This window comes from Pleurodeles waltl, chromosome 3_1, assembly GCF_031143425.1.
Source record: "Pleurodeles waltl isolate 20211129_DDA chromosome 3_1, aPleWal1.hap1.20221129, whole genome shotgun sequence".
In the NCBI taxonomy this organism is placed as follows: Eukaryota; Metazoa; Chordata; class Amphibia; order Caudata; family Salamandridae; genus Pleurodeles; species Pleurodeles waltl.
In genome coordinates this window covers 1,898,906,518-1,898,930,822 of record NC_090440.1, presented here as the reverse complement: position 1 = coordinate 1,898,930,822, position 24,305 = coordinate 1,898,906,518, and the positions used below count along the sequence as shown (strand labels likewise).

Below are 24,305 nucleotides of genomic sequence, written 5' to 3'. Positions count from 1 at the left end.
ATATCCTGATGTGTAATTATTCTGGCAAGATAAATTCCTTGAAGTAAGCAAGTTGACAGAAATACAGATGGAACCAGATCCCAATGCAGTGCTATTATGATATGTGAAAGACATTCCGAAATTGTTACACACCCTCACAGCCTTTGCGCTGCTCTTAGCGAAAAGACGAGTGGCTGTGTGGTGGGATAGTGGTGACCTGGATTAAGGATTTTATATACTGTAACACAACAGCTGATACCTTTGCTTTACTCCTGCAACCTAAATCATGGCCAAAAGATATATGGGCACAGCACAAAATATAGCTTTTTTTTTCCCCCGATCTGCACTTGCAGAAGAGGTGACAGAGAGGATGTTTCAGATGAGCCGCTAATGCTCCAGGTGGATGCTTTGGTAAGGAGTAGCCTTTCTTCTCCACTAAGAGATGGACTCAACTGTAATAAATTTGAGAGAATTCAGTCAGTGGTTGGTTTACTGTCACTACAAGATGGAATGGCGTCATCTTTTGAGAAAGATTTCTTCCCGGACACCTGTATGGTGAGATTGGACTTCAAGGACCCCTATTTCACTGTTTGTCTTTCCTCCTCTCCGCCAGTTTCTGCAGTTCGCATGGAATGGCCAGGTGTACGAGTTTTCCATGCTTGTATTGGGTCTCTCTTCCTCTCCTTGGTGCTTCACCAAGGGTTTGAGGCTGATGGTCGAGTTTTTGTACTCCAGAGGGGTCCGGCTGATTATATATGTGGGCTTTTTTCGTTTGTTACCTCGAGATCCGTCAGCACTCCTTCAGAACGTGTCCTTAGTTCAGTCACTTTTGCACAATTTGGATTTTATAATCAGTAAACCGAAGTCTGAATTAACTCCCTCTCAGTTGATGTGTTTTTTTTGGGCTTTGTCATAGATTTGCTCCAACAAACAAACTTCCCCACAAGAAGTGATTCCTAATGAGGTAAGAGAGGGGAAGGATGGGGTGGCGAGTGCTCATTGCGAGGCCATCAACTGCATAAAAGTGCTTGCAGGGTCCTTTGCAGTGTGCTGACTCATAAGGGACAGAGGATTGTATTCTATCCTGTTGTAAATGGACAGCTTGTCGGCAGTCCAATACATCAGTTTTTTTGGGAGGTGGGGGGGAGACAACAGGATTTCAGCCAGGGCAAAGTACCTTCTGTGAAAGTTAATTCGCATTGATGATTGGAAGTCGAGGTTCCTGACTTATTTTGGGGCAAAGAAGCTCGATCCAGTTTGCTTTTGTTTGATCAAGAACAGGTGGGGCCCTTACAGGTGGACTTGCTTTCAGTGGAGACAGGAATCTCTGGCTTTGGTGACCGATGCATTCCTGCAAGACTAGAGCTTGGACCAGTCCGCTGTTGATTGCATTGAAAAAAACTTTTCACCCGTTCTCTTCCCTTACAGTATCCAGATGTGTCCGTTGTGTGACTGCAGCTGGCATTGATACCTCCATTTTTGGGGTGCACTCACACCATGGAACAGATGCATTTAAGACTTTCTCTGTGGGCAGGTCTTTGAAAGATATTCTGAAGACAGCAGATTGATCTTACTATTCTACATTTAAAAAGTTTTAGTTTAAGCCTGGTATCCATTTAGCCTCAGTGGTGCTAAGCATGCTTGAAACAAGCTAAATCTGAGTCTCCAGTCCTGACGGAGAATAAAAAAATTCTTAGCTACTGTGAAGGAAAGTTTCAGTTCTATTAAGGATTCAGAGACAAGGATTATTCCACCTGGGATGGACTTGAAAGTTTATTAGCAGTCCAACGTACAGGTGTATAATTCCACGTTGGGTAATGTATAGCCTTTTTACTGTACCTCTATTTGCAATCCAATGGTAGAGGGTTTGTTTCCTTTACCTATTTGGTATGTAATTTGAGATGTATAGGAGGTTGAATTAATATTGGATGTTTAGGTTCTTTGTGATAGAATGAGTTCTGATTATGTTGTATTAGTGACAGGAACTGACCAGACAGAAGCAGTAAAGAGGATATCATATTGGAGTTTATTGGAGTTTATTGCAGGAAGAAAGAGGAAGTGCTGTTCCTTGGGGATGTAATTATATGGTGCCTGACTTACCAGATTGGTTCATCTCTGCGAACATTTTGCTTGGACTAAAGGGATTTGGAGTCCCTAGCATTTGATGTTGGTTCTGCTGTATATGTTGGGCTGCTAAGCTAATAAAGAAGAACATTTTAAGCTTAATCCTCACTTCTGTGTCCTTAACAGAATTTAAATTTGCCTTCATGGTAGCTAGAAAATGTTTTATTACAAAGTCTTGCATATATGTTCTGTTTAGCCTTTGCTGTTTCTTTAACCACTTCTTTATCCCCAAAATTTGATTTTTCTGATTGAAGAACATCAGAGCTTCTTTTTAAAGACCTAAAAGATGATATCTCTCTGACAGTGAGAAGTATCTTAGCACACCTGTATTGTCTTGTCTGCATCTGTTTTGCACAAAGGGTAAATTTGCTTTAGACAATTGAATATTTTGTAACACTAATATCTACCCTTTCAATCAAACCATTCAACTGGAGTCTAAATGGTGCAGTCCTGTCATGTTTACCCCTCTTTTGTTTAGGATTTGTATTTGTCCTGCTTTACTCGTTCTCGTTTGCCTTGGAATCTACTATAGAGTTGAAAATGGGGAAAGAGCCACAACATAAGAGGTAGGATGCAGTTACCTTGGTGTGTGGGATCTTTACCACTGTCACTACCCCCACTCTTTCTCCTCAGTGTCCGCCAAAATGCACTTGGTGGGTGTTTTTTATTTTATTTTATTTTTTACTTTTTTGTCTTTTAAAGAAGGGAACTAGAGAGGGTGTGCACAGAATAGTAAGTAGTGCTATCAGCGCTAAACTTGAGCTGGTGGTTGTGGTGAGGGCCACCAGCACTGACTTATTTTTCTGCATGAGACAGTGAGCAAGAAAGGGGAAAACACACAAAATGGAAAGACAGAGAAAGGTAAAGACTGAAAAACCGCCTGAAAGTAAAAAAAGCAGGAACATTGAAAAGTGAAAAAATAATAATGTGACTGGGAGTGCTTGGCAGTGGATTAAGAAGCATAAATCAGAATGAAGACTTTGTAGTTTTTGTATTTGGCTCACTAGTATTTAATAATGCTGGCCGTAGGCTTCCAAGCAGAACTTTGGGCACTTATTTCACAAATTAACCGTAGCGTGCCATATAGCCCACAGTGCATGCCACTTATGCTTAAATTTGTGAATTTAGAAGTCAAAGCATATTCTGCTACCTGAATTAGGTGACAGGATACATCTGAATTCATAATCTCGAACTAGAATAGAAACTAAACGTTTTCTTAATGGCCACCAATGAATGTAATTTTTTTTTAAAGAAATTTGGGGAAAAATGTGTTGTGCATTGAGACATAATAGAGATGGTTAATTGGGACCTAAAAAATGAAACCTTATTTTTTTTCTCTAGTTGAAAAATCACGCCAACCTACAAGTCCATCAAGTATTATTCGTCGCACTTCCTCATTGGACACACTGGCTGCACCTTACCTCTCTGGGCACTGGCCTCGTGATAATCATGGGCAGGCTGCTCCTTGCATGAGGGACAATTCTACACAGGTAAGCCTATTTTTAAAACTAAGCATAGGCCATTGGAAACTAATTTGCTCGCAGAATGAAAATGGTTGTGCATAGAAGTTATTTGTGTTGTTCACTGACAGTGAACAAAAAAGTTACATCTTTTTAATGGTATTTTAAATGCTGCTTCAGTGCATGTTTGTATAGTACTTTATGAGATAGTACTAGCTGCAAACAGTTTTAGAGTATTGTAAAGAACAGTTTTTACTGCGACCCAACTCTGTGGTATTCTGTTTATTTTACTCAAAAGCTGTGTGTCCCTTATTGGAATTGAAAATTGATGTGTAGGTTGACTGTCTAGCTAGGAGAAACTAGAGTTGTGGGCCTCTGTTTACCAGCCGAGGTCGATTAAGTAAAGCATTACAAATGAAGATGCTCTGTGTGCTTCCTTTTTTGCACAGTATTAATGGACTGCTTAGCATTTTACTGAGCTCGCTATATACAGTATTTTCAAAATATTTATACAGTCAGCATTAGTTTTGGGTAACATCACTGGTCATCCAGACTTGGATGTTTCACATTTATAAACAGTTCAGCAAACAAGTCCACATTGATGGAGCATGTACAGATTAATTTCTTTACTGGTGTCCTTCCGCTGCTCGCTCATGGATTGAGGTACCTTTTTTTTTCTTCATTGCTTCCCCTTCGTCGTTGATTGCCCCGTGTCTATCCATCACACTGAGACATGTTTTCGGGGTAAGGACATGGGATTGCATTTTCAGGGTAATGTTCATGCCCTTTTCCATGTAACTTGTAAAGTACGTATGGCCTCATTATTTTCCTGCAGTTTTCTGTTTTTCTATTTTGGGGCATTGACGTCTTACTTAGGGACACACAGTGATCTGAGGAACTATTCAAGACTAGAGGCGCGGATCACAGAAAATCACTAAAATGGCAGCTAGTTAAGTTAATGGCAATGGAAATAAAATCCATAAAATATTAGCTTCTTTTGATGGTGAAAATTACTTACTATCTTCAAATAACACATCATTGTGATTCCTCTTACACCTTCTATTGTGCCAGTTCTTGTTTCTGAATGTTTGAAGGGTTTGCATGTGAGATGTGCTGTGGTGTTATTTTAAAGGTTTGCCAACAAGCCTTGACAGTACCAGTATGTACTGCCTATTTGAGAGCTGTTGGATTTGTTGTTTTCCCCCTCTCCCCATGTTGTCAGCAACACAGCTGCTGTGCACCAAAACATGCTTTGACATGGCCAGCACTTGTTTTCCTAACTTTTATCACACTTCTGTGCAAATTGGCTAAAAAAAAAACATTGGCAGGAGATAACCCCTTTATACTGATGCATGTGACATACGACACCACAAACCTAGGGAATTTGTCTACTCGGCTTGCTGAGCTGCACCAAAAAAGAATAAGGCAACAACATGATTCATTGACCTAGCCATGCTTCTAGCCAAGCGACAGATTATGTGCAAGTGGGTATCACCTAACACCCCTCCCGCCATTTTTCTTGCTGGTTGGGCACTTTCCAAATCTGTGTGGGCGCAGGCTGAAAGTAGAGCACTGTACAGTGAAGATACTAAAGGTCTGTGTAAATACCCAACAGTCCCTGCATGAGATTCTCTCCAATCAAAGCTGTGAACCAACATACACAAGGCAGACCCCACTTCCCCCCCGATTTATCCGATCTGCCTGATGAGATGAGGGCATCCGTAATCCACTACTTGGTAGAGTGGATGTCATCCACCCCACAAATGCTCCTAAATGGAGTCCGATACTGCACAGATGACCCTGACACACGTGGACAGGTGCAGGCTTGTTTTGACAGTTGTTGCTGTAAAAGTTCACTTTTTAATTGTGTTAAAGAGCTCGCATTCCTTGTTACTGCATTAGAAACTCATATCACTTGCAATACAACTCCACAGCTTCTAAAGTAATATATTAGATTCAGTTTGAGTCGATTTGTAATCAAGGTGCTACAACAGAACAGCCTATGTACTTTGTCTTGAGTTACATGTTGTACACTAAATTGTAAACATAAACATGCACAATAAAAAAAAAAAATAGACTGATGCCAAGGGGAAAGAATTGAAAGAAGTAACAAAAAATAATCGTCGTTCATAGAAGGTCCAAAAGCTCAATGATATAAAGAATTACAAACTCAGATTTAATCCCTGCCTCAATCAGACTTTACTTAAAATTGAACAGCACTCAACAAATACCAGATTTACTCACACAAACGTTTTATCAGTTCTTCTGAAGGTTCTTCACTAGGTTCCACCCTTGCATGCCAGATCATCCACCAACACCATCAATAACAAAGACTCAGCAACAAAATTCAGATTTTTATTTTTTTGGGAAAAGCCTCTAGGAAATGGCAGGAAATGATATTGACTAGAAACGGGCAAAGTACAAATAGTCCAACAGACCGGTGTTTATTAGGTCCCTGATAATCAACCTGTTGAAGCGGTTATTATTTGTCTGCTAGAGAAGTAGTGAATTTAATCAATAAGAAAATTGAATTCATTGGATGTTTTTCACAAAGTACTTCTCAAAATATTCCTTCACAGCACATACTAAAAAGGCTCAAAGGTCTAGACAGTAAGGGTTGATTAAAGTGTATTTGCTGTCGTGCGGTTTTGCAAAATTCCACAAAAAATCACCAAATTACACTTTCAGAACCAATTATGATTTACTATTATCTGTTGTGAGTTTTTGTGTGAGCGTGCACTTCAGGCAAAAAAAATGTGTTGCAAGATACTGGCAGGAGACTGGTTTGAACAAAAGATGTCTCCTGGTGAGATATTTTCGTGAAAACGAGTCTTGCGTGCAAAAATTACTTGAAATTGCATAATATGAAATTGAAGGTACTTTTTTTTTTGTAAATTCGGGAGTTGCTGGCATTTTCCCAGTGCAACCTAAATTTCTACTAGACTGAGTCACAAAAAGCAGGATTGTACATGACAAGTTACACCAAGCCTCATATTTGATATTGATGACCCGTTTTGAATCAAATTGTAAAACTGTTCCAAATTTGATTTACTAAAAAATGCCAATTAAGTTTGGTAACTATGATCAACATGTGTGACACAAATCTCCAGATATCCTGCTAAAGTAGAAAATTTCAAAGTTAGAACTTAAAGTAGGTGAGCGGGCTAAAAGTTTCATTGAAATGTATCTGGTGTAAATAAGGCAACTCTTACAAATCCGAATTTGAAATCAGGTTGTCACCAAGATAAGTTCTGACTTTTTTTTAGTCTTTTGACTGGCTTTCGTGTTGCATTAGATTTTATTTATTGGGTTTACCTGTTCTAGGAAGATTTTCAGCACATTAGACAGATATTCCAAAAGCCTACACACTTACTAGGGGCTCTAACTAACTATTTTTTAATTTTCCACCTACAAAATTGTTTAGTCTTAACTAAACTTTGGTTTCCATTACTTCATGCCTGAAAATAAATCTACTTTTTTAATTGTATTTCTCACCTTGTGAAATCTAATAGCAGTTAATACGCCTCCAATCTTGTTAAGAACTGTATTACTAAAAGAATGTGAGAATGTGCAGTAGAGTACTCTGTGTCTAATACCACCTTTTATTTTTTAGGTTAAAATGGTATTAGAAAGAAATGTTTATATATTACACCTTTGCCCAACTAACCTGTGTTAATTTTCCTGTGTCCTCCAACCTTTCTCTAGTATGTGTCAAGGATATAGTAATGATCTTTTCTGTTGTCAAAAACGGAATGTTTAAAGTATTAGGCCTCAAGACCTACATTACCAGCATGGTAATCTTGAATATTATTGAAGTTTGTATAATGCATTGGGATGGGGTAAATATTTATTCATCACAAATTGATTACTGCTTAAGTCGCAATTTGGAAACATTGGATTGAAACTTAACCCATGCCTATTTAGTAGATACATGTGTCTATCCTTATTGAATGTTTCAAGAAAATATACCAGTTTCTTTTTCTTCTTTTTTTATTTGTTATTTTTAATATATTCAACTGGGTCTTTGTTTTTTTTAAATTCTACAACGTATCTCTACGTACTCAATTTGCCTGGGAAGAGCAGTCGGCCACCTTGTAAATTCATCATTGTTTAATCCTTGAATTTGGTTGGTGTTTCATTTCTGTGCATCTCGAGAGTTAAAATGCCAACTTTTGTTTGTTTATTACAGACTGAGGCTGCTTGGGCAGAAGAATACAATGAAAAGAAGAAAGGTTCTCACAAGCGTTCAGCGTCTTGGGGTAGTAACGACCAACTTAAAGAGGTTGGATATATTCTTTAGAAAAGTTGTGGCAAGGGATTTTCTTTAATAGACTTTATCATGGTGTGCAATACAGTTCTGAGAAGTCTCTGTGATCGTTTTTACTCATTTGAAAGTCTGGGTAGCCTACTTGAACTCATTGAATATGGATGGTGAGACCGAAAGCTATTCAGAAATGGTGACATACTTTCAAATTTATTTCAGTAAAACTAAAAGGTACCTAAATCATTGAATGTGTGATACTACATGTAAGGGCGAGTTATTTGTAACCCTAGTTCTGCATTCTTAAAGAATCTTCATTGACTGCTTGAATAGTCCAGCCTCTGTGCTTTACCCCAGAATATTTTTGAGTATATGCATAAACATTTGTTTAACAAAAAATGCATTTTTAAATGTAGATAAATACTATAGCCTTCATTTGTTTTTATTAAGACAAAAAGACCCATTCATATTATAAAAACAATAATGCAGAATAACATCTAAAATAAACCATAGCAAATTGAGGGGAATGGATCAAAATAGGTAGGAGCAGTTGAAGGTGAAAGTGTAGCGGAGTTCATTGAAGGATCCAGATGTTTCCATATTCTGTCATGCCTTATACTACTAGTTGCCTATACTGTTTGCCATCCCAAAGCTCTTGTCTGGTTAAAAAAAAAAAAAAAACTGGGTTGTTGATAACTTAATTGAAAATGAAATGCATGTGATGCAGAGTTGGAAGAAAAAAAGCCTTTCCTTTTATGTTGTAGAATGTTCACTAATGGTCATACACAATTTAATAGAAGAGCATGGCAGTTTCGCCAGAATGTGATGAATAAGCAACAGTATTGTATAGCAGTTGGAATTATCTAACTAAAACGAATTGGTGAATAAGGTAGGCTGGGAGTGCTAGGTTCGTCCCTGTTGCCTGGCTTACAGGCTGTCTGCACTTCACCTTCTTGTGTAGTCCCTCTGACATGTGTAGGAGGTATGTGTACCACGACTGTCTTTGGCATCCTGGAATGATCCGAATCATTTTTGCTTTGGAACGTTTTCTTATTTTCTCGTTGGAATTCACAGAAAATCAGAAACTTCCTTCTCATCTGGTCAAAAAGTAAAGGCATTGCTCAATATCCCTAGTTCATGGAAACTTGCAAAGATTTCTGTCTGTGGGAAGCTCCAATTGTATAATATATTGTGCAAAATGTTGTTGTCTGTGACTCATTCATGATATTCCACCAACGTTCTGTCCAGTGGATCTGCTGATGTATTTGTCACAGCTGGGAGATGAATTGCCTTTATTGAATATTTGTCTAGAATGACCCAACTCCAGATCGAATGGACTTCATAAGTTCATGATCTTGTGTCCCCTAACTTTGTGAGGTAGTTCGAAGTGCTGGTGTAATCTGTTTGAATCGGAACACAGTATATCTTTGGGAACAAATGGAAAAGCTTGAGCAAGATGTACCACCTAAGCTCCAGTAGCCTGATGTGGTAATCTGTCACCTATCCTTTCAGCGACACAGCTGTGAAAGTTAACAGTTTGGGAAGATCCTCTTGAAACTGTACTACAGCCCTGCGTTTGGTCTCAAACCACCATCCCCATAGATTTTCTTGCCACTTCATTCAGTAGCAGTTTGTAGTCCCAGTTACTTTCTTTCTAGCTCCACAGTCATGACTTTTTTTTTTTTTTTAACAATCATGATGCCGTGTAACACAAGAGGGATGAGAACTGGTATGCTGATGTACAAGGACTTGTCTGAGGTTGAAGACACTTTTACAGAAATATTTTGTTCAATGGCATGTGTGGCTGTAGATACACATGCTCTCCATGGGCCTAGAGTGGTGCAAGTTTTGTTTTTCTTTGAATAAGTCTTTCAAGTTGTGCAATTGAGTGACTCCTCCTGTTGGTAATATTGCGCATGGGCATCACTCCTTTGTTTGTTTTTCTCTCTGCTGGGTTTATACGTGTGTGACTCTGCTCCGTCCCTTCAACTCCGTTCAGTTTGGTTTTCTGTCTCTCTTTTATGTTTTAACAGTATTGTATTCATTGATAGAGACTTCCTTACCTTTGAATCTCCTGAGGCTTCAGACTGGACACAGAAACTTTTGTGTGAGCGTACTCCTGCGTGCTGTCTGGTATTTTCATTTGTTTCCACACAGCGTCATTGGCACTGAAAGTGACTCCGCGGTCACCTATGTAGGTGCTGCCCTGACACGCAGACATCACTTCTTTTCTTTCCACGCCAAAAGCTTTGAGGGAGCGGTCCCTAAAGCTGCTTGCGGATCAGCGGTCGACGCCAGCAAGCGTGACTCACAGGAGATTTCGTCCCGATCGAGGAGAAGGTTGCAGGAGTGCTCCAGGAGCCCCAAGTCCTCTTAATCACACTTAAGGTCCATGGGGCACCTGGGGGGGGTGGTGGGGAGGGGTGACGGGGTGGGACTTTGACTTCACCTCGTCCGTTGGCTGACCCATTGAGTGAGGGACATCTGACACTATTCTACAGAGCCGTTGCCAGGTCTGACTCAGAGCCTCTCCCCGTATCGAGGAGCCACTGCGACCCCCACTCAATGGTAAAGAATTACACGAGGCCCTGCATCTCGTCTTTAAGTGGGCTGACCCCTCTGGAGCACCTTCGGGCCCCTCGGGGACAGAGGAGTACCCATCAGGTCCTGGGCAGACTACTCCGGCCTCAGCTCTGATGAGTATTCACAAATCCCGATTGGTGCCAGTCATGCCAACACAACCTTCTCTGGCACCGATTGTGACACCCTTGGTGGCACCAGCCCTTTTAAATACCAGTTAGAGGCCCCAACATCATTGCACTGGTATGAGGAACTAGGAGATGCCAGTGGACTGGGCACCTCTCCAGACACTGACTTGTTCTCTCCACCCACCATGGCTTAGGAGGAGGAAGCGTCTTATGCAATGGTGGTGAAGAGGGCAGCAGAGGTCCTTGACCTCGAACCTCTCTCGGTGGTGCACTTGAGTTTATGCGGGTGGTTGGGAATTATGGCGCTCTCACTAAGTGCCAATTGTAGTATGAATCGTAACAAGGCAGCAGTAGCAGCTGGTGCACAAGAAGTGAGGAAAGCCACCGTATTTCCCTCAATGAATACATCCACAGTACTTTTGAAACCTTGGAGCACACAATAATCAGACCATGTAGTATTCACAAATCACTGTTCCAGCTTTAATACTTTTTCTCATATGTCAAAAGATGTTCCTTAAGATTCCAACATCTCTGCCAATTTCATCTCACCCAATTTCTCCAGTTTAATTTCTTTTTTTTTCTCAGTTCATATAAGAAACTCTGTACAGTTTCAGTGCCCAAACCAATGCCAACACGTGTTTTGTCAGTGCTGCATGAGTAGCAGCTGGCTTCTTCAGGGCTAATTCTTGTTAATAGAGCACAAGATATCCATAAGATTGGTGATAAAACACATCCTCAGAAGCAACGTATTTCTGACTCGACAATCCTGTATATGCATATCAGGTGTTTTCAACCTCACGGGCAAAGAGGAGAATACCCCCTGCTGTCCTATGCGTCTAGCCTCAACGACTACATCCTTGACAAGGGGGCTATATAAGTGTTAGACCTGTGAGCTCTAGATGTGTTCCCCTGTCTTTTTGGCTTCCGACCTCCTGTTATAACCCTCTGCTGAACTTCATTTTTGCTGGCTTTAGGATTCTGGGCACTTTACCACCCACTGCGAAGTGCTAAAGTGTAAGTGCTTTCTGTCTAAATTGTGTAGGTGATTGGTTTTCTCAGTTATTGACATATTTGATTTACTAGTAAGTCCCTAGTAAAGTGCTCTAGAGGTGCCCATGGCCTGTAAATCAAATGTTAATAGTGGGCCTGCAGCAGTGATTGTGCCACCCACATGAGTAGCCCTGTAAACTGGTATGAGACCTGCCACTGCAGTGTCTGTGTGCAGTTTTAAACTGCCAGTTTGACCCGGCAAGGGCACCCACTTGCTAGGCCCAAACATTCTCTATTACTAAATACAATACCCCTAAGGTAGGCCCGAGACAGACCCATTGGCAGGGTGCAGTATATTTAAAAGATAGGACATATACTAGTGTGTTTTTACATGTCTTGATGGAGAAATACTGCTCAATTCAGTTTTCACTATTGCAAGGCCTATCGCTACGACAGGGTAACATGAGGAGTGCCTTGAAATATCTTTTAAGTGCAGTTTGCTATTGGGAGCAGATAGCGATGTGGTGTTTGGGGTCTTTAAACTCACAATTAAAAAATACATCTTCTTGTGAAGTTGGTTTTTAGATTGTAAGTTTGAAAATGCCACTTTTAGGAAGTAGGCATTTTCTTGCTTCACCAGTCTCTGCCTGTCTGTGAAATACACGTCTGGGTCAGACTGACAATTGGGCTGTTTGTGAATTCACTCTAGACAGTCACACGAAGGGAGCTGAGATGTGTCCTGAATATCCTGATGGGTCTTCCTGGGCTAGAGTGGAGGGAGGAGCTGACACTTGCACCTGCAAAGGGCTGTGTCTGTCTTTACATAAATCAGTCTCCAACCCCCTGGGGGGTGTCTGAGGCCAGGACAGGGAGAGGCAGGGTCTTGTGCACTACAAAGACTTCCCTTTTGACATTTGCCTATTTCAAAGGCAGAAATGAGAATACGTATTGGACTGCTGACCCCACAACTTCAGAACACTTCTGGACTGAGAACATTCTGCTAGGGAGAAGAGCTGAATGCTTGAGGAGGACGTGCCACTCTCCCTGTTGCTTTGTTGGCTTCTGCACTGGGAGTGAAAGGACTGAACTTTACTTTCTACATCCTGCTTGCCAAGGTTTGAGCTTGCCGCTGTTAAGTCTCAGGGACATCAAAGCTTCATCTGCCAGTGCCATCTCTTCTGCTGAGAGTCCTGACTTGCCAAGTGGTGCCAAATCCAGTACCTGGGCCCTTTGAAGTGGAATCTTGTGACCTAAAGGAAAATCGACGCACCGCAGCCATTGCAACAGAAAAATTGACACAGCACCCACACCATGGCTGAAAAATCGATGCAGCGGTAAAATGCCCAGAGTCATAAAGCTAGCAAAATGAAAGTTCAGCACAGGATCATAACAGGAGATCAGAAGCCAAAAAGACAGGGAAATCGACACATCGCCTGCTTCAGCGCTGATCCATCATTGTGTGCATCTGAATTTTCCACACATCGTCTCTGGGCGTCAAATCTTTAACATCAGCGCAAGAAACTGAGGCTGCTTGGCTGAAAATCGATTTGATTGTTGTCCTGCGGGGAAAGAATCAGCACATCGCATACCCAGTTGGAAAGGAATCGAACCACGGGCTCACTTGCAAGGAAGGAATCAATGCATTGCTTGCTTTTCTGATTCATCAACTCTCCTGCAGCTTTATTTTTGATGCACGCCAGGTACTATGTGCTAAAACAATGCATCCATTGATTCCCATGGATTAAGACTTTTTTTAAACTTTAAAAATGTGTATATATCTTCTTGTGTATGTTGGATGTTTGTTGTTTTGGTCTTGTTTTACTCAGATAATTATTGACTATTTTTCTAAACTGGTGTGGTGTACTTTAGTGGTGTTTTCACTGTTACTGTGTGTGAGTGCTAAAAATTTACACATTGCCTCTGAGACAAACCTGACTGCTCGTGCCAAGCCACCAAGAGGGTGAGCAGGGGTTATCTTAGGTGTCTGACTCCCTTACCCAGACTGCCAACTAGAGACCCCATTTCCAACAGAAAGTGTTCTGCTATCAGAAGTAGGCAGTGGTTTTTATTCCCGCTACTTTCCGATACCCTTCGCCATATTCTAGATCTGCAAACCATAAATCTTGTCCTCAAAAAGGTGAAATTCAAGATGCTCACTTTGGCTCTGGTCTTGTCTGCTCTAGACCAAGGAGACTGGCTGGTAGTGTTGAACTTGCAGGATGCGTATTTTCACCTCCCCAACTTGCCTGCCCAGACGTTACCTGCATTTCAAGATAGGCCACAAGCACTTTCAGTCCACTGTGCTTCCCTTTGGCCTTTCCAGTGCCCCTGGGGTGTTCACCAAGGTGATGGCGGTGGCCGCAGCTCATCTCTCAGGTCTGGGGTATCGGTCTTCCCCTATCTTGACGATTGGCAGTTAAAGGCAGGTTAACCCCAGACTGTCGAACTGCCTGCATTCGCTGGGGTTCACTTTAAATGTGCCGAAGTCACACCTGACTTCCTCTCTCTTGAAGGGGAGGTGTCATGCTTTTGCCTATAGGAAGAGCTAGAGGCATCTGGTGGTGTTGCTTTGGTGCCCTGTGTGTATATTGGACTCCGTAAGGAACCATGACGAGTGGGAGTTTGGAAACTTCCCCCATTGGTTTGGCAACCTCTGTATCTTTTTTAATTTAAACAAGTACATCCTATCAGAACACTTCCATGTGGTGTCACTTCACAATGTCTTCAGAATGTCATTCCACTTCTGCAACAAGGCGTCTTTCATGACTGTTCTAGATCTGAAGGATGTATACTTTCCCATACCAATCCACCATGCACATTGCAAATACTTAAGATTCGTCATTGTAAGAAAACATTAGCAATTCAAAGTCCTTTCGTTCAGGTTGACTATCGCTTCCTGAGTATTCACAAAATGCTTGGCAGTGGTCGCAGTGCACCTGCGAAGACAAAATGTCCATGTCTTTCTATACCTGTATGACTGGCTCATTAAAGCCAGAAAACTGCATTAGTGTCAACAATTCAGTCAGTTGACAGTGGATCTCCTTCACAACGTAGGGTTCACTCTCAACATTCCCAAATCTCATCTCTACAAATTCAGCCTTACTTGGGAGGAATATTGAACGCACACTTAGGGTTAGCATACTCCAATCCTGCGCCATTCGGAATTTTCTGACACTTCTGGCTCAGTTTCAGGAAGACCAATATTATACAATAAGGGACACCATGTGTCTCTTGGGTGATGATGGTTTCTTGCATTGCCGTACATCACCATGCAAGACTACATGTGCGTCCCCCCTACAACAGTTTCTCTCTCTCTCCAGTGGTCTCAATCTAGTGTTAGATTGCCAAACGCACCATTCTCTGTAATGGTGCAAAACCAACAACCTCTTGAAGGGCCAGCCTTTTCTATACCCTGTGCCTTGGATCACACAAACCACAGATTCATCACAGATGGGTTGGGGGTACTCACCTCTAAGACTTGACAGCACAAGGTCTATAGGATGCCAGACACCAGTCCCTACACATCAACTGCTTGGAGCTTTCGACGTTGTTCCTAGCACTGAAAGTTTTCCTTCCTCACCTTTCTCACAAGGTTGTCGTTGTCCAGACAGACAACATGACAGCCATGTATTACTTCCAAAATAACGGGGAGAGGGTGGGGTTGGGGGATGGGACACGGTCTTCACACCTGTCTCGGACCATATGAAAGTGGGGTCTTTACCACCACATTCACTTTTTGGCAGAATATCTCCCAGGGACGGATTATATCTTTGCAGACCTGTTCAGCAGATGTAGAAATACGTCCACAAGTTGGAACTCCACCCACAACTTTTCCAGTCGTACTTCAAAAAGTGTGGGGGGCTCCTCGCATAGACCTTTTTGCCACAGCAGAAAACACAAAATGCCCAAACTTGGCCTCCAGGTACCCACAACCACTATCCAAGGGCAACATTCTATGGATGAGTTGGTCAGGGATATTTGCCTATGTTTTTCCACCTCTCCCCCTCATTCCTTTTCTGGTTCGGAAACTCAGGCAAACATCTCTCAACATGATCCTTGTGGCTCCCACATGGGCACGCCAGCCTTGGTTCACCACTCTCCTATATGTCTCAGTAGTCCCACACGAGAAGCTGTCCCAACCGGCTGGACCTTCTTACACAGAATCAATGGCAAATCTGACCCCAATTCACTCAGCCTTGCAATATGGCTCCTGAGGTCAAGTTTGGCTACCTTGGTTTGCCTGCTGAATTTATGAACAATCCTGTGGCAGCACGCAGACCAAACACTAGAGCTTGTTATGCTGCAAAATGGAAACATTTTGTTTGCTCCTGAAAACCCAAGCACATTTATCCAACAAAAGATACAGTACAAGAATTTGGTAGCTATCTGCTTCATTTGCAGAAATTAAATCTTGTTTACCCTTGCTTTCACTTGCATCTTGCAGAAATAGCTGCATATCTCCAAAATAGACAACATACCTCACTATTCAAAATTCCAGCTAAGGCTTTAATGGAGGGACGCAAACGAGTTATTCTACCTCATATGCCACCAGCCCCCTTATGAAACCTTAGCATTGTACTCACTAGACTCATTGGACCTCCTTTTGAGCAGCTTCAGTCATGCTCACTTCCATTCCTCTCATGAAAAGTGGCTTTCTTAGTCACCATCACTTCACTCAGGCGTTTTGGTGATCTCCAAGAATCTTAAATTTGTACCTACGGTTGTTTCTCAATTTCACCTAAACTAGTCTATGGAGCTCCCAGTTTTCTTCTCACAGCCAGATGTGGTTACAGAGAGAGCTCTTTTCTCTTCACAACCTGCAGCCCACTGCCCTCCTAAAAAAGGAGCTACAGGCTATCCACCACTTTTAAGGAGGGTCTGCCTTACAGTCTGTGCAGAGCATGGGTGTCCACAGCCACACGCCATCAAATAGATAGTTACTTTACTCACCCTGCAAGCATTTGTTTGTGGCATTTAGTGCTGTAGATTCACATGCGCCCTTCCTCGTCACCGGACACCTATGGCAGTTACAATTGCAACTTCTGTAGATATGTATCTATAGGTCAGCATGTACATCACTGTTCTCTTACACATACCTTTCCACTTCTTTCTCACCTGCCTGCGGGAAAGCAATTTAACAAAGGAGTTGATGCCCTTTTGCAATTATCATCGAGAGGAGCCACTCGATCTTGTGACTGGAAAATCTTTCTTCGAAGAAAAACAACTTTTACCACTCTGAACCCAGCACTAGATGGCGACAGGAATATGTAGAGGATGTGATTCTACATGCCACAAACAGATGCGTAACATAATCCTTCTCCAAAACTGGATCATGAGCCTCACAATAGTGTTTGTTTAGTAGCATATCTCCCTCATTTGAACCAACACAAACTTCAGTCAATGAGGTGGTAGTGCTAATCTCTCCTACTCCCATAGCTCAGATTTTTACCCCACTTGTGAGGGAGCCCCAAGAAGAGTTTTTCTCTAACTTCTGTGACCGTATCCTGTTACTTTCCTGGTGTACCCTGGAATTAACCAACCTTATGATTAGCTTTTAAAGTACTCTGCATCATGTTACTAATTTTGTGGTAGAGCTCCTTTTTTCTGGGCCAGGAAGACTTCTACTCTTTCTCTGTCATAATGACTAAAAGAAAACAAATGGTATTTGTGGCTGAAGATACGCTTGCTCTGCATACTCCTGCCATCTAGTGTTGGGTATGGATGTGTGCAAGTTGTTTTTCTTTGAAGAAGTCTCTCCATTCATGTGTCAAAGAGACTCCTCCTGTCAGTGGTAATGTGGATGGGCATCAACTCCATTGTTAGATTGTTCCTTTCCACCATCTGGATGTGCTCTCCGGTTTTAAACCGTTTCGGGTCCTCTTTGATTAGTTGTTAACCTCTACACCCGTCTGTATTATTTTCATTTGCGCTCCACTGTTGTTTTTTTTTTTTTTAAATAGAATCAGTCATTTGGTTGTCGATTTGAAGATCTATGGTCGCAGCCTTTGGGCCTCACCATTTCGGGCTTTCTTTCTTGTCTCATCGGCTTAGACCAACGATGCACTGCTAATGGACCGAACTCCTTTTCGATTCTATCCCAACTGCCATGGAAATACCCACATGCAGACTTCCTTCAGGTTTGCAGCCTGTGTCTCTCGACCCCAACAAAGAAAACTGTGAGGCCTCTCTGCGGCCTGTCAATCTATCCGATTGAAGATCAAACAGGCAGAGGAGGAATTTCACGCGGTCTCAGCAGTCCTGAAGGACACCCTTGGCATACCAGACTCCTGCTCTGACTCCGACATAGGACTTGGTCTACAGATGCAGGGCCTTCCTTCAGAGCAGCGCGCAGTGAGTACTCATGCCCCAGTCCAGCCCACTAATAGACAATTGTTCCAACTGAAAATTCTGCTCCCAGGCCACCAGTACCAACAGGTCCTGGTAGGCACCAAACATTTGCTAAGGTTGGCCTGCCCTCTGACCTGGCATCAAAAGCCAAACCGAAACCTCCTGCCACACCAAGCTGACCAATCTTGGTGTCATGCAAGCCATCTGCCTCATCGGCTCAAACCACCTCTGCACTGAAGCAAAGACCAAGTTCAGCACCAAAACTGATCCTCGGACCATGAAGGAAAGGCTTGATCCGAAGCAGGAGATACATATCCAACCTTCTACTGGTTGGCTTTTGGCAAATTCAGTCCATTCAGTGACTTCTCCATCCAAGCATGATCTCTATTTTGACAAGGCTATCAACCTACCTATGGCTCCTAAGAAAAAGGCCATTGCAACCAGTCCTCTACAGCCACCTTTGCCTCCTTCTCCTCAGTCCTTCTTCACCACCACAACATTCTTCACCACATCACTCTTAGCAATATAGGAGGCATGACTACACAAGGCTCCCCACAGTCTTATGCTGGGGATTGTGGGGGAGGGGATTCCTGAAGATACAGAATTTGCCAAATTAATGGGAGGCGTTCCAAACTCCCACTCGTTGTGGTTCCTTTTGGCGTCCAGCATACAAACAGGGCACCAAAGCAACAACACCAGATGCCTCTACCTCTTCCTGTAGGCAACAGCATGACACCTCCTCTTCAAGAGAATATTATAGAGGTACATATAGAGGGAATAATTGATGGGTGTGGAAAGGGTGCTTCCACCCTCACCACACCCTCCACCTCTAAGCAGTGACTCAATTCTCATTTCCCCTGACCTATTTAACACCTGTTGTGGGCCGAAAACAATTTTTCTTCCCTGCCTAGAAAAACTTAACAAACCAGTCGGTGTTGGATGTTATCCATCATGATAGTCTGGAGCTCATCAAAACTCCTCCAAACATCCCGCCTTGCAGACACAAACTCTCAATAGAACAACAAACCGTGCTCAAACAAGAATAACAGGATCTCTTGCAAAAAAGGGGCCATAGACCTTGTTCCTCTAAAACAACAATGTTCAGAAGTATACTCCATATACTTCCTCATTCCAAAAAAAAAGACCGTTCACTACGGCCTATATTAGACCTTCAATCAGCATTAAAAAATCACATCTTCATCCTTCAGACTCCGCCTTATCTAGTGGCTATTTTCAACACACAATTGGGTCTAGCTTACCCAAATGCAGCCAGGATTCACATCAGCACGCTGCTACATCAATTGCACCCCAATCAACATGGAACAGTCAGAACAGTTCAAAGATTTTTAGCCATGATGGCGACTTGTATTGCAATAGTGCCATATGCAAAACTGCATATGCGTACACTGCAGGAATGTCTGACGAGTCAATGGTCTCAGTCACAGAATCAGTTACAGGATCTAGCGTTGGTAGACAGCCGCACACATCACTCTCTGCAGTGGTGGAACACACAAAACCTGTCAAAGGGGCAGCTGTTCCTAGAGCCTGTTCCCCAGATAATTGGCAGAGTGGACGCATTCTTCAGAGGAGGGGCTGCACTGCTACACAATCTCACAGTTCAGGGTCTCTGGGACACCATACACCAACGTCTCCACATTAACTACCTGGAGATTCAGGCAGTTCACTTGGCATTAACAGCTTTTCTAGTTCACCTAAAAGGCAACGTTGTCTTGGTTCAGACAAACAGTTCTATTTACAAAAACAGATGCGGGACACACACTACAGTTATCACACCTATCAGACGATTTGGCGTGGGGCACTACATCACAACATACACTTGTTAGCGTAACACCTCCCAGGGACAAACAGCAACTTATCCGACCTCCTCAGCAGGATGCGGCAACAAGTCCAAGAGTGGGAACTCCACCCCGAGTCCTCATCCCATACTTCAACAGGTGGGGTTTCCACTGATAGACCTGTTTGCAACTGCAGACAATGCAGAGTGCCCAGAATTCGCCTCCGGACTCCCACACTCACTATCACAGGCCCCTGCTCTGTGAACGATTTGGTCAGGGATATTTGCCTATGCTTTTCCACCTCTCCCACTTCTCCTCTTTGTGGTTCGGAAGCTCAGGCAAGCCCCTCTCGCCCTCATTCGGGTAGCTACCACTTGGGCTTGACAACCATGGTTCTCCACACTACTCGAGCTCTCAGTAGTGCCGTATGAGAAACTTCCCCCTCAACACAGATGTTCTCACTCAGAATCCTGGCCTTGTCAGGCACCCAAATCCAAAGGAACTCAACCTTGCAATGTAGCTCCTGAAGTCGTAGAATTCGGCAACGTGAATCTCTCACCAGAATGCATGACCATTCACAAGGAAGCACGTAAGCCCACGACAAGAGCGTGTTAGGCTGCTAAGTGAAAAATATATATTTTTTTCTACTGCCATGTTAAACACATTGACCCCTTTTGATGCAACTGGTCAAAAAATTGTCTTCCATTTACTTCATTTGCAGACCTCTGGCCTAATGTACACTTCAGTGCGGCTTCATTTAGCTGCAGTAGCTGCCTACCTGCAAAAGACCGTATTTATCATTGTTTAAAGTACCAGTCATTAAGGCATTCATGAAAGGCCTTAAGAGTAATTCCACCCAGGGTTTCCCCTGCACCTGCTTGGAATCTTACAATTGTACTTACCAGACTTATGGGTCCACCATTCGAACCTTTGCATAACTGCTCTTCTCACTTCCTATCTTGGAAGATAGCCTTTTTAGTGGCAATCACTTCACTTAGGCGTGTCAGTGAGCTCCGGACACTAACATAGGAAGAACCAGTCTTCCAACTACACAGAGATAGAGTAGTTCTTTGAACTAACCCAAAATTCCTTCAAAGGTAGTCTCTGCTTTCGACCTCAGTCAGTTGAATTGCCTGTTTTCTGTCCGCAACATGATTTAGGTGCAGAAAGGACCCTTCATACCCTAGATGTAAAAGAGCTTTAATGTACTGTATTGACAGAACTAAAGAGGTTTGTAAAACTACGCAACTCTTTGTCTTTTCATCTGCTCACAAAGGAAAGCCCATATCTAAATTGGGTATCTCCAGATAGATAATTGTGTCTTCAGACATTACACTAAAGCTAAAATAAATTTACCCAGACCTCAGAGCACACTACCAGCAAGATAAGGGCTTCTATTGCTTTCTGGGCAATATACCAATAGCTGAGATTTGTAAGGAGCTGCATGGTCTATTCCACACACTTTCACTAAACATTATTGTCTGTATGTATTAGCATACCAACAAACCAATGCGGGACAGGCAGCGCTACGTACCCTTTTTCAAACTACTGCCACACCCACTGGTTAGCCACCGCTTTCTGGATGGCACTGCTTTATAGTCTATGCAGAGCATATATTTCTACAGCCATGCATGCCATTGAACAGATTTACCCTGTAAGCACCTGTTCGTGGCATGTAGTGCTGTAGATTCACATGCAACTGCCTTTCTCCCTGCACATTTGTGACTGTTGCAGTACCTTCTTATACTTTCATATGCATGGACATCTTTTTAACTAACACTTACTCACACTCCATTCTCACCCTGCTGCGGGAAAACAATCTAACAATGGAGTTGATGTCCATGCGTATTATCACAGAGAGGAGGAGTCACTTTGGCTCGTGACTCGAACCTTCTTTGAAGAAAATCAACTTTCACACAATTGGACCCAACACTGGATGGCAGAAGTATGTGGAGCTGTGAATCTACAGCACTACATGCCACAAACAGATGCTTACAGGGTAAGTTTCATAATCCATTTCAATTCCTTCTCTGCCTGAGGACAGATAAAAATCCATACAGATGATCCACAGGAGCAGTGTATTGATTTCCTTTGTCCTGTGCACAAGGCTTCCCACCGCAGCATCTGTAAAATCTTTCCTTCCAAGACTCTGAAGGCTACAGAGAGTAGGTTAGCACTTTATTTACTTGAGAAAAAAAAACACCACCAAGTTCCACCTCCCCTGATAGGAGGATGCCCTATCGACTGGGGATGATTCTGTGAAAACGTGTTCCACTAACCATTTCCAAAAAGGCAGCACAAAAAAAGTTACATGGAATTTCCAAAATTGGATTTCCAGCTTGAAGTGCCTGGAACTTCTGCCTCCCAGGCATAAACTGGAGTTTCCCCAGAACCAGAAAGGACCAATACTAATCTGCGGGGAAAATCCAGCTTTTGACACCCTAAATAAACTGCTGTTATCACTGGTGATGACTTCGTAATCCTCATCAATGATGAAAAAAAAGTAAATTATTGACGTCATCCCCGTTGAGACCTATGGTACAGGCCTCATCTGTGTCTGTCTCATTAATGACCAACCCCTTGACAACTGCTCCTTCAGCAACAAGACCATTTTCAACGACCACCAATCTTTCTACATTGGCTGCAAACTCACGAATTAAACCAAGTACGTTGTTGATGATAGTCCCGTCTGATAAAGTCTATGATTGATTTTTTTCAATGGCAGTAACTTTTTCCCTCTTTTAAAAGGTGACTGCAAATCTGCCCTCTTAAATTCTCAACTGGAGGCAATTTTCATCAACCAGTACATGGCCTCAGAGGTGGCATACAGACCTACAATGTCCCTGAATTTGTGAAAGACATCTTGGACTGAGTAATCAAAGTTGTTGAGTGGGCTGATAAATTGGGGTGCGGAGACTCATTTGATTTGGTTTTATAAAGCTCTTCAAGGGAGGGGAGGGGGGGAGGAGAACAACCAGGTGCGATAAGTGTTGCGCGTAGGGCTTGGGAGGGTGAACTGGGGGACCCCATGAGGACGTGGACTGGGCTGTGGCATTGTCGCTGGTGCGCACGGTGTCATGTAATAACGGGTTTAAACTCTTGCACTTCAATTTTGTGCACAGGACGTATATTACACACTGTTGGAACGTTTTACTGGTGTGGATGAGTAAAGCTCTGAGTGGAGCACTGATGATGATGGCTGATTAAGTGAACCTTGTTTTGGTCAGAAAGGTGACAACTGTGGGGAGGATGTGTCTCTGATACTCATGATATAGGAAAGGATTGGTTACATGAGGATCTTCTCTGGGAGGGGAGGCTAAGGGGAACTACTGTTGCAGTGGTTGCTGTTGATCCCTATTTCTGATTTATGTTTACATTGTCCTCCAGAAGATTCAGAGAGCTCTCCTCCCAACCGAACACGCGTGGAGGGTACAGTATACAGCAGTCGCACTCACGCACAAAATTGTGGGCCAAACCCCATTCCCTGCAGCACCGGTAGGCGGTAACCCCACTCCACCATGTCAAACGCCTTATCCAGGTCCAATGACGCTAGCACCAATTTGTCTTCCGCACCCACAGTTTCATGCAACACTTGTGCCAGGCGACGTAAGTTATAGGTCGTACTACAGCCAGGAATAAAACCGCATTGATCGTTGTGCACCAAAACCCGGATCACTCAACGTAGCCGAGTAGCCAATATCTTCCACAGAATCTTAACATCACTATTCAGCATGTTAAGCGGGCGATAAGAGGAGGGGTCACCAAGACTTCGTTATCTTATGTCCCCCTAGTTCTCCACCCCCCACCTCACTCCCGAAGAGAGAAGGCAAGATGAGTTCTTATTTCACTTCCTACATACATACATGAGCTGCTGTTGTGATCTTCAAACACATGCAAACCTGATAAACCATTATCTCATTGCCCACCTCTAAAGAACAGTAGAACAAACTCATCAAAACATACTGTAGATACCTATGTGTAAATGCTCCTGGGACAACCGCCTTATCCCCAACACTCCAGTTACTATGTCCTACCACCACCACCTACCTGCCCTATCGTAATCCAATAAGCACGTTAAGCCCCCTCCCCCCGTAATTCAGAATCTTAACCATTATCCCGAAATACCCCCCCCCCCCCCCAGCCTCATTCCTCCCCCCCACTATACGGCACAGGTGCCTCCCGCATGGACACAGGCCCCCCAAAAAATAAGGCGCGACAGCAGCGTCCAAGTAAGGGCAAACAAAATCAAGTGTCCGCAGGGATCCTCTCTACTCCCTTATCGAGTGCCCCACTCAGTCCATCAGCCAGACGAGGAACTGCCACTGTACCATCCTGTTGATTCTCAATTCTGTTGTCAACACCCTGTTCTGCGGTGCCCTCCATCTGGCTGTCCCCGCGGACCCTCCAGTCTGAACAGTCCATACCAGAAACCCGATGAGCCACCAGGCCAGCCTACCCAAATCTACCAGGAGTAACTTTGTCCCACATCTCCAGCCATCTCCAAACCTCCTCCACGCATTCAAAAAAAGTGGGACTTTCCCCCAGAGAGCACTTTCAAGCTTTCCGGATACAACAACATATATCTGATGTTCATGGCACGGAGCTTGGCCATCACCTCCAGAAACCCCTTTCTAGAGTT

At 43.1% G+C, this 24,305-nt stretch overlaps 1 protein-coding gene across 1 annotated transcript in view; it reads left to right on the top strand.

Moving 5' to 3' along the window:
* The window catches only part of FAM117B (family with sequence similarity 117 member B), a 399,159-nt gene that overhangs the window by 70,488 nt on the left and 304,366 nt on the right, over nucleotides 1–24,305 (top strand). The window contains exons 2-3 of the mRNA XM_069226040.1: nucleotides 3,445–3,593; nucleotides 7,753–7,845. Of these exons, the coding sequence (XP_069082141.1) occupies nucleotides 3,445–3,593; nucleotides 7,753–7,845 (242 nt within the window). The remainder of the gene's footprint in view (nucleotides 1–3,444; nucleotides 3,594–7,752; nucleotides 7,846–24,305) is intronic.